Genomic DNA, 11504 nt, shown 5'->3' on the forward strand with positions numbered 1-11504 from the left:
ACATCAGTACAAAGTCCCAATTTATTTCTAATATCAGAGATCAGACCTCTACTCTTGCCTGATGCGTCTAAAACAAAAAGGGGGAACTGTAGAGAGCTGCGGAATGCTATGCCTTAAAGATGGAGCTGGTTTCCGCCTTCCACCTTCCCGATGGTGAGTGCTCTCTGTCACGAACAATTCCACATTTGGCTAAGGCTGAGGATCTGGCTTGCTTCCATGTATGTGGACCTATCTGCATTGCCCACGTGGCACGCTGGGGTTGGCTACCCAGAGGCTATTTAAGCTGTGGGCTGGCTTTCCCCAGGGTCAGATGATTGTTCAAGGTTCCTGAATAAACTGCATTGAAAAAAAAAACAACAAACAAACAAAAAAACAAAAAAAAAAAACTATGTCCCAGCCAAACTTCCAGTGTATCTGGAATGTGTCAGTGGCACAACTTGCAACAACTTAAAAATGATAATGTAACTTTTCTGTACTCATAAAGGGGCCCAAAAGTTTCAGAAATGCAGGCTCTGAAGATAGCCACTGGAGAGAGGTAGCTGTCAGCCCTCTCTGGACCACCCTAACCTCTAGTCCCTTCTTACCCTCTAAAAACCCACTCATGATCCCTAACCCTGATTTCTGGGGTGCTCCCAGAGTAAATGCCATGAGAGATCAACAAGAAGCCTCCCTTTAATTGCTCAGGGCCTTTAAAAAATCCAGTTCTGTGGACATTTTGCTGGACATAATGCCCACACATCTTGGACGGGTGCTGGACTTGCATGAGAAAGGACACAGGGTTGAAAGCCACTCTGTGCTTCACACCCTGAGCTACATGCAACCCCAGAGCCTAGGCATTTGGCACTGTCAGTGAACAAGATTGAAGCCCAGACACAAGAGGTATTCAGACTACCTCAGGTCACACTGGGGTCCACACCTGGCAAAATAACAAAAAAATTAAATGTAGTAAGATTAAAAGTTCAAGATTGTCCATCCTCTTTGCCTTCCTGAATGAACATTGAGTATCTAACCCAGAGTCCTCCTTCTTGATTAGCTTCTCTAGGTGTACAGGTTTTAGTATGTTTATCCTATATTATATGTCTAATATCCACTTATAAGTGACTATATGCCATGTGTGTCTTTCTGCTTCTGGGATACCTCACTCAGGATGATCTTTTCTAGTTCCCACCATTTGCCTGCAAATTTCATGATCTCCCCGCATTCAATTGCTGAGTAGTATTCCATTGCGCAAATGTACCATAACCTGTGCATCTATTCCTCCACTGAGGGACATCTGGGTTGTTTCCGGCTTCTGGCTATTACAAATAAAGCTGCTACAAACATGGTTGAACAAATGTCCTTGTTGTGTACTTAAGCATCTTTTGGATATATGACTAGTAGTGGTATAGCTGGATCCCGAGGCGGCACCAATTGTCTGAGAAAATGCTGGATTGATTTCCAAAGTGGTTGTACCAGTTTACATTCCCACCAGCAATGGAGGAGGGTTCCCTTTTCTCCACATCCTCTCCAGCATGTGTTGTCACTTGAGTTTTTGATCTTAGCCATTCTGATGGGTGAAAGGTGAAATCTCAGGGTCCTTTTGATTTGCATTTCCCTGATGACCAAGGACATTAAGCATTTCTTTAAGTATTTCTCTGCCATTCGATATTCCTCTATTGAGAATTCTGCTTAGTTCTGCACCCCATTTTCTAACTGGATTACTTGATTTGAGAAAACAGGGAACAGGACAAGAGCCTACCACAGAGGGCTTTCGAAAGACTCTATCCTGAAGGGTATCAAAGGAGATGCTGAGACTCATAGCCAAATTTTGGGCAGAGTGCAGGGAATCTTATGAAAGAAGGGGGAGAAAGAAATACCTGGAGGGGACAGGAGCTCCACAATGAGTGAAAGAGAACCAAAAAAACACGGGTGTTTTCTGAGACTGATACTCCAAACAAGGACCACGCATAGAGATAACCTAGAACCCCTGCACAGATGTAGCTTATGGCAGTTCAGTGTTCGTGTGTGTTCCCTAGTAAGGGGAACAGGGACTGTCTCTGACATGAATTGATTGGCCTGCTCTTTGATCACCTCCCCCTCAGTGGGGTGCAGCCTTACCAGACCACAGAGGAAGACAATGCAGCCAGTCCTGATGAGACCTGATAGACTAGGATCAGATGGAAGGAGAGGAGGACCTCCCTTATCAGTGGACTGGGGAAGGGGCATGGGTGGAGAAGAGGGATTGGGAGGGAAAGAGGAAGGGAGCTGCAAGTGGGATACAAAGTGAATAAACTGTAATTAATAAAAATTTAAAAAATATATCACAGACATAAAGCAATATAAATGGATGTCTCAATACTGAGTGTTGCTGAGATGCATTTTTAGTAATTTTCTAGTATATATGAATACACTGACATTATATGAATTGATACGATGCTATTTAAATGGATATAAATAAATTCATTATCATTAAAAAATTTTTCAAGTTCAAGATAGTGTTATCTTGAACTCCATGTATACAACCCGTCGTGCCTTCCCTAAACTGAGAAGACTGGCAAAACTGGCATCAACAACCATTTTTGCATGTTTTAAGAGCCTAGAGGTTAAAATCAGAACCACAGCTCAGTTCCCGGCACCCATACTGGGCATCTCACAGGCACTTGCCATTCCAGCTTCAGAGTATCCAATGTCTTCTTCTGGTCTCTGCAGCCACCTGCACAAATGGCATATGCACACATACACATAAATAAAAACTAATAGGGTCTTATTATTTAGCTATAGCGCAGGCTAGCCTGAAACTCTCTAAATGGTTAGACAACTGCATGCTTAACAAGTGCTAGGATTAGTCATGGGCCAACCAGTCAGGGTAGTAAAACATTTTCAAAAGCCCCAATTAGATCAATGAAACTGAACTACAAATCACCTTCGAAATAATAGCACTCACCTATCCCTAGCCTACATGCTGAAGTACTTCCTGCTTACCCTTTCAGTAAAGAAGTATCCCCATGGGTGCCAAGATGAATTTGATGCTCCTATAAACCTATTCCATCCCAAGATACCCAAGGAAGTGATGAGACTGGAATATCCAAAAACTGATTAAACAAAAACATTTAATGAAGCCATTGAAAAAGGTAAAACACTAGTCAAGGACACACCATAGCCACTAGAAGCTACAGTTCCCTGACCTATTACTAACAGGCCGGTTGCAGTTTATCAGAAATCACACCACAGAAAACCCCAAAAGGAGTCACGAATAACATAAGATGTCAAAACATGGTATTCAATCCCCTCCAAAGTCCATGTCTTTACGCCCTAACAGTCACAAGTGAGCATCACCAGTCCCTTGTCTTCTGTTCTTCTCATTCTCCTGATGCTTGATTTTGAGGTCTCTGAAAACCTGCTCAGATAACGCACATATCTGGAAAATAATAAGCCTAAGCCCAGTGGCCCACCTATGTTCACACTAAGAAGGTAGACAAGTAGCTCACAACATGTGCAGGAAAAGCTTGAATAGCACAGTGGCTCACTGCACATGTGTGTGGAAGTGGTTGAGTGGGTGGCCAGAAACTCCCTTGCCCAGGTTTATGTATCTTGTGGCTTTGCACAAAACCAGTGGATGAAGGCAAGTGTGTGAAGGTGAATGCTCATTCTTGTATGAAGCATACAATGACAATTCCGTGGCATAGAGCAACCTGCCTGAGGACTGCAGATCAGAGAGGGTGGGCTGCCCATGTTGGAAGAACAAGGTAGCTGGAAATGTTGGGATGGCCTCTTTTCCACATCATCCAGACTAAGACTGATGGATTCTCAGGATAGTTTTGGAGCTGGGCACTCAGCAATCTGTTTCAGGCAAACCAAGCCAGAATAGTGTAGGGCAAGATATGGAGGTGACATTATTTACGGGAAAGGGTATCTTTCCACACTCCATTTGGTGGCAAATGTGGACACCTAGATAACTCAATTGGGAGGTGGTAGTGGTGTGGTGGCCATGACCCCTTGGGGAGCAGAGGGAAGGAGCTGGTTTAAGGCTGGGAAAAACTTTTTCTGGGTCCTGCTTTACCTTTAGGGTGAAGTACAGGCCCTGGGCTTACTACCATGCCTGCCTCTGGTAAGAGTAAGCCCTTAGGACTTCGGAGCCTATTTACCAAGGAAGGATTTGGGGTGACTAGACTCCCATGCCCCATCCTCATTTTCTGACTCTTCTTTCAGCACATCTACTTCTTGCTCTCCTGCATGGGCTAAGCTCTCAGGCACACCTAGGCTCTCAGTAAGCCCTGCCTGGCCTGAACCAGCAGGGCCCGACAGATTCTCATCTCTCCGGTTGACAGGGAAGACCTGGGCCTCACCAGAGTCAGGACCTGGCTTTGGGGCACCATCATCAGGAGCAGCCCCAGCAGCTTGTTCAAGAGCAGCAGCAACAACCTGCGCAGCATCTTCACCGGCTGGGAAGGCCTCTCTAACAGCAGGGGCCAGCTCAGCAACCCCAGCACTGACCAGGGCAGCCTGGCCCACATCCAGCTCCCCACCATGCAAGTACACCACTTCCCCTTCTTGGACCATCATATTTTCAGGCAGAGCTGCCTCCCATGCCTCAGTCTCCCTAATGAGCCTGAGCAGCCCCACAAAGCCGGGTAGTCGCCTCTCCAGGTGCATCCTCCTCAGGTTGTTCTGCAGCATCTGGTTGGGCCGAGCCCGCATCAGCACCTGCCGCGCCCTGGTCTGATCTACCATTGCAGGCTGGATGGCCCCCTTCTCCAAGGCCATCTGCAGCAGAACTTCCAGGCGCATCACATAGGCAAAGAGGGTCTCCTCAGGCCGCTGGGAGCAAGTCAGGAAGTTCAGCCACGCTGTCATGGTGTCCCTGTTACCAAATACCTGCACCAGTGCAGCCAAGCAGTCCTGCACAGGTGTGTCTGGATGCTCTTCCAAAAGCTCACACAGGAGATCCAGGGCAGGCCCCTCTAAGCTCTCCACCAGCCTCCTCCTCCTCTCCCTCTCGGATATGTGGCGCCATAGGTACAGCATGTCATTGGCATGGTCCAGCCAGCTCTCCAAAGACTCACCCCCAGAACCAGGCTCTTCCATCCCGGAGAAATGTCTCAGCTCCTGGTAGGCCATGTTTTCCAGGATGGGCTGCAGGTCTTGGCTCCACTGCTGGGACCAGGCTCCAGCCCCATGTGCCCCTGCTGCCATGTCAAAGGCCCCTTCCTCACCCTCACCTGCAGCTCCTGCCAATCCTACAGCTCCTATAAAGCCTGCGACTCCCATGTCACCGGCAGCTCCCTCCTCATCTGATGTTCTTGCTTCCCCTATAGCTCCTGCCTCATCCTCCTCACCCATAGCTCCTGCTCCATCCACCTCTCCTCCATCATCCACATATCCATCATCCCCTGAAGAGCTGTCATAACTCCCAGATGCCTCATCTCCTGCAGACCCCTCTTCACCTGCCTCTGCCTCTAAAACTCCTCCTTCTCCTGCAGCCCCCACCTCACCTGCAACTCCTGCCCAACCTATAGCTCCTATAACACCTGCAATTCCCATATCACCTCCAGCTCCTTCCTCATCATACACTCTTACAGGCCCTGCCTCAACTATGTCCTCTTCCTCATTCATAGGCCCCTCATCTAAATGTCCTCCTTCATCTACAACTCCTGCCTCATACATAACCTCTGGCTCCCCTGGAACTCCTTCATCTTCTGCCTCTTCCTCATCTGCAACTCCTTCCCCCTGTAGGAAGGAGGCAGGAGCCGCAGTCCCTCCTCCTTCTTCGCCTGCTCCTTCTTCACCCTCTGTTTCTTCCTCATCAGACACTCTTGCCTCACCTGCAGCTCCTTCCTCAGCTCTTCCTCCTGCCTCACCCCCAGCTCCTGCCTCTAAGTCTCCCCCAGCTGCAGCCCCTGCCCCACCTGAAGTTCCTGCCCTGCCTGAAGCCCTCTCCAAAGCTTGCCCCTGAGCCTGGGCAGGGAAACTGAAGGCACTCTCTAACTCCACATCAGGGACACGAGGCAGGGAGACCACAGTCCAGGGGCCCCTGTTGTTTGGTATTTGCTGGGGGATCAAACTTTGATTTAAATTGGCAGTGAACTCAACCAAGGCGACCTTTGCCCCAATCTCCCTTCTGAAAAGTCTGCCAAGCACTCGGTACCTGCCCAGGGGCCTGAGGGCAGCCTGCACAGCTTCCTGGAATTCTTCTTCCCCACAGTCGTCGGGGATGCCCAGGATAAGCAGGGAGCGCTGGACATTGACACCCAAGCACCCACACCAGTCCTGCAGAATCACCAGTGCTGCAGCAGCACTGAAGTTAGAAGGGAACATGACCACACACGGATGTGTCTGGAGGTAGCAGTCTCCTCCTTGGTCTGTGAGTGGGGGAAAAAAGGGCATGTTAGTGTCAGGCAATCCAGGCCCCACCAAGCTTCCCCATAAAGTGTAGGCCAGTCCTACTCCTTGTCCATTTTGCTTGATTTAAAAAAATTTTTTTTGACAAATTAAATCCATTTATAATATACAGGGCTAATTATATTTCATATTTTACGTCGTGGCAGATCTAGTATGTTCTATCTCCCTAAGAACTTGCAAATTCTATGCTTTCATGCTCTGGTATAAAGCCACACTTAATATTCCATTCTCCTTTTTTAATGACTCCATAGCCTGCCATAGTCTCCTTTTCATTCCTGACACTAGTTTTTGTTTTTAATACTGATCAGTAGTTTTTACCAATTTTACAACTCTTTTGAGGGACATCTGTGTTGTTTGTATACATTTTCTGTTGTTGATTTTTACACTATGTATAACATTTCTTCATTTGACTCATTTTAAATTAAATTCACTCCTGGTCCTGGCTCTAGTTAAATAGAACCTTTGGTCACTGTCTTAAAGTATTCTTTAAGTGTTCTTTACTTTTTATTACATTTTTAAAAGGTAGTGTATGTAAGCACTTTTTATGTGTGCAGGTCTATGTGTCTCATCAAATGCCATGTAGAGATCCAAAGAGAACTTTCAGCAATCAGTGCTAAACCTCCACCTGCTCAGCCTTGGGAATAAGCTCAGGTTGTCAGAAGCCTTTACTTTCTCAGTCATCTTGTCAGCTTATATGTGTTCTGTTCTAATAAAAAAAATATCAAAATGATTTTTTGATGATCCCTTCTTTAGTGTCGCTCCTAATTTTGTAAACTGAAGTTTTTTACTATTGAATTTGAAATATTTTCTACCTACAACATACAAAGCAAATCATATTTTTTTGACCCATAGAATTCCAAATATTTAGCCATTAACAGTTTGCCAGCTGTTCTATTATCATTACTACAAAAATTAGACATTATTAATTTCAAATAGAATTGTCATGTGGTCTAAAATTACTGTATACTCACAGCAATCCTTTTAAGTACTTGGTATTTTCCCAGGATACAATTCCTAGCCTCAAGTGATCCTCTCGCCCTCAGCCTTTTGAATATCTGCGAGTAAAGGTCCACATTACTACCTAAAGCTTGTAAAAAAAAATTAATATTTGTTGCACAATACATGTACAGTCTATCTAGGAAACTGTACAATGTACTGCACTGATATTCATGTAACTACTACCTTCCACAAAAGGGATCTGTGGGATTGTGCAACCTTTCCAATCTTAAGTGCAGAGCACCAGAACAGCGCAGCACTACCCGTCTCCACCCACCAGTTCATCACATTCATCCCAGGAAGCCTGCAGCCTTGCCTTCTGCATTTCCTCCACCCTAAGCCAGTCTCTCTCTCTCTCTCTCTCTCTCTCTCTCTCTCTCTCTCTCTCTCTCTCTCTCTCTCTCTCTCTCTCTCTCATACACACATACACACACACACACACACACACACGAACGAACGCATGTGCGAACCACCATTCAACTCTGTCAACCTGCCAGCCACAAAGGTCCTGCCACCTGACAACACACAAACGCACTCAGCCAGCAGCAAGCTTCTTTAGACCAGAAGGCAGGGAGTCCCCAGGTGCTTAAATATTATTTGTCTCCTCTTGCCTCCTTAAACCATAAAGTCATTAAACCTTAAACCTTAAAGTCATTCATTTCTTTCCCAGTCCACCGAAAAGTAGGAGCCCTCTCCTATCATTCTGCAGGACTCCTGCCCTGCCCTCTCCCTTCCCTCCATGCTGAGGCTGGCCACCATGTTGGGCGCCAAAGGCAGCCCTCCCCACCCTCGGCAAACCAACAGACGTTACCCAGCTAAAACACAAACTCGACTGTGCCTGCCACGCCTTCTCCAGAGTATGGAGTCTGGGCCGCGTTCACCATTTCCGCAGTAGCTTAGCCTCTTCCCGCCATACCGCATCCAACAGTCCATAGCTAACCACCTACACACAGACACACGCACACCACGACCCCGTGGCACACAGTCCACCCAAACACCTGCACCCTGAGGCCTAAGCGGCCTCACCTCACTACTGTCCTGGGAGGTTTCCCTCCTAGCCCCTCACACAGCCTTCGGATAGTGGCTACCACTACGAAGCCTCCTGTGTTCCACCCAAGCAACCTCTACTTCTCCACCATCTGGCCTCAAGCAACCAGATTAGACCGGACTCACTAGGCCTTACTCAGGAGTGCCGAGCAGAGCGCCCGGCATGCCCTCGCTATACCCCACCAACTGCGGCAGCCACGGAGCACCCTGCTTGAGCCCCAGAAACAACTACCTGGCTGTTCACTTTCTCCAACTCTGCTCTCCTCAGGAGTCCCAAGCACAAACTTGTGAAGTCGCCTCAGCGGAGCAGTCGACGGGACATGTGGCGCTCTCAACGGCTCGACGAGCTCTCAGAAACCTTTGTTTCTCCTAGAAACCACCTCGCCATCTCGAAGGAAATTCTAGAACACTCTGTGGCAAGTGATTGGATCAAGAGCTTCCGGAGGTGGAGCCATTGTTAATAGAAACATATACACCAATGTGAAGGCTTGATATGGCAAAGCTTGAGATGTTCAGAAGCAACGGGCACACTCATTGGTCCTTTCTCCAACTGGTCGTTTAGGCGGAAGTGTAAAAAAAGCGGCTTTACGTCCCGAGTTTCTCATAATCGATTTTGAAGCTTTCTTACTCAGTGGAAAAACATGTATTTTATGTGTTCCCAATAAATGTGCCCACATATCATAATAACATTTAATTTTAGCTGATAAATTTTAGTCTTTCTTTTCTATTATTAATGTCATGTTTTAACGTGACTTTCATGAAGCCCCAGGTTTGATCCTCAACAGAGCACAAAGCCGAGAGTTGCATGGTGTTAGATACTAATCAGATCAGCACTTGGAGGAAATAAAGGAGTAAGGAAGATTAGGAGTTCAGGGTAATTCTCAGCTACAAAAAGAGTGAGACCAGCTTTGGCTACGTGACACTGTCTGGGAAAACCAAAAAGGAATTTTAAAAAGTTTTTCATTGCCAGGCATGATGACACAAACCTACAATTCTATGTACCAGAGAGTCTGGGTTAAATTAGTCAAAGCCGGACTGTACAATTTAGAAAGACTGTGATGAAATTAAAAAAAAAGAAAGAAAGAAAGAAAGAAAGAAAGAAAGAAAGAAAGAAAGAAAGAAAGAAAGAAAGAAAGAAAGAAAGAAAACGAGCTCACAAGCATAGCTTATTTCCCATGCACAAGGTCCTAGGTTCAATTCTCAGGAGTCCCAATAAAGAAAAAAATTCGATTTCCATCTTCTTAGACATACTGTTTGCATATCGTATTATTGTGCATCCCTTACTACCACCCCATTGGAGTCTTTTAATTGGCTCTAATAGAAAACATAGGTTTTAGGGTTTTTTGTTGTTGTTTGATTTTTTTCACCCTTGCTGAACTTTGGATCCTTCGGCCTCAACCCCAGAGAAGCTGTATTAACCAGCTCGTACCATCAGACCTGGGCTACTTTTCCTCGAGAATTTTATCCTCCTGGTATTCCCCCTCTCTCCTGGGATCCCTTATACACATTAATTAGACCTTATATCTCCCCACAGCACATCACAGCTCTGTTATTTTCATTTCTTTATTTTTCTCTTCTTTTTGTGTTTAAATCTCTTGTCCTCTTAGCTTTACAGAATGGATAATTTCACTTCATCTACATTCAGGACTTTTTTTTTTTTTTCTATGATCTACAATCTGAAAATTAGACCATAGTAATTTTTTTCAACTATGGATTCATAATTATTTCATCTTTGACAGGATGGATTGTTTTAGGTATACTCTTAGCCTATACCCCTAAGATGTCCTGTAAATCACTATGTTTCCTAGCATGGCCGAGAAATTACAGCTATCCTTCAATCTTGGGCTCTGGGTACTGAGTCTACAGGCATATGCCACTACACCTAACTTACAACTGGTTCTTTTCAATACTTTTCTTTGCTGAAATTATTTTTGAAAATTATTATAAGCTTGATTTGTGTTCTTAAAGATATATTTTAAAATATTTTCTTGCTTTGTAAATTACCATACAAATTATTACATTACTACCATATAAATCATTATGGAATTTTTAAACACAAGTGTGTTTTAGAATATTCTCCTCCCTCCATCCACTCAAATCTACCCTTGTAACCTCCTATTAGTCTCTTTTCCTCTTCTATGCTGCATACCTCACCCTTCTTATAACCTATTTTTACCCTCTTATGATTTACTTTCTAGTTGTTGTTTTTAGGTTTTGATCTATGTTTATACTTTACATTTATATGTTACATGTATATGGTACAGGTTAGGTACTGAATATGAGAGAAAATACAGTTTTTAACTTTCTAAGTTTGAGTCACATAATATTATACTTTCCAAATCCAACTGTTGTCCTAAATTTTTCATTTTTTTCTTACAGTGATACAGAATTCCATTGTGTATCCATTCATCTGTTAATGAACATCTATACTATTTCCTTTTCCATGCTGTGATGATATACAGCATCAATAAACATAGATGTGCAAGTATGTCTGAAGTAGGATATGGAGTCCAGGAGTGGCAGAGCTGTATCATATGGTAGTTATATATTTAATGTTTTGGAAAACCTGCTATACTGATTTCCCTAATAGCTCTACTAGTTTGAACACCAACCAGCAGTAAATAAGGGTCCCTTCCCACCCAGTCATCCCCACAAATTTCTTTATGGTAGTCATTCTAACTGGAGTTAAGTGAAATTTCAAAGTAATTTTAATTTGTATATCACTAATGACTAGGGATGATAAATGATTTTTAAAAATACTTATTGCTTTTTTTTTGAGAACTGTTTATTCACTTCACTAGCCAATTTGTTGTCAGGGCATTTGTTTGTCTGTTTAACTTTTGCCATTCTTTTTGAATTCTGGATATTAGCTCCCTGTCTGAAAGATAGCTGCTGAAGTTTCCTTTGCTGTGAAGAAACTTATAAATTTTATTCATACTTTTTTTGGCATTGTTTCTTTATATATATATATATAGTGTGTGTGTATATATATTTGCATTTTGATATGATGTGTCGTAGAATTTTTCTCTGATCATGTCTTTTGGGGTTATGTCTCTTGTGTTTGTGTTTCTACTTCATTCTCT

The 11504-nt window shown here is 44.3% G+C and overlaps 1 protein-coding gene across 1 annotated transcript; it reads right to left on the bottom strand.

Moving 5' to 3' along the window:
* Nucleotides 1-4116: 4116 nt before the first annotated feature.
* Pnma6e (PNMA family member 6E) lies at nt 4117-6294 on the bottom strand. The gene has a single exon (XM_021630281.2). It carries the CDS (start codon nt 6292-6294, stop codon nt 4117-4119), a length of 2178 nt encoding a protein of 725 aa, XP_021485956.2.
* Nucleotides 6295-11504: the final 5210 nt, after the last annotated feature.

The sequence above is a fragment of the Meriones unguiculatus genome, chromosome X, assembly GCF_030254825.1.
Source record: "Meriones unguiculatus strain TT.TT164.6M chromosome X, Bangor_MerUng_6.1, whole genome shotgun sequence".
Classification (NCBI taxonomy): Eukaryota; Metazoa; Chordata; class Mammalia; order Rodentia; family Muridae; genus Meriones; species Meriones unguiculatus.

Excerpts from the sequence above, each read along its gene's own strand:
- Pnma6e (XM_021630281.2), bottom strand. The coding sequence starts at position 6,294 with ATGTTCCCTTCTAACTTCAGTGCTGCTGCAGCACTGGTGATTCTGCAG.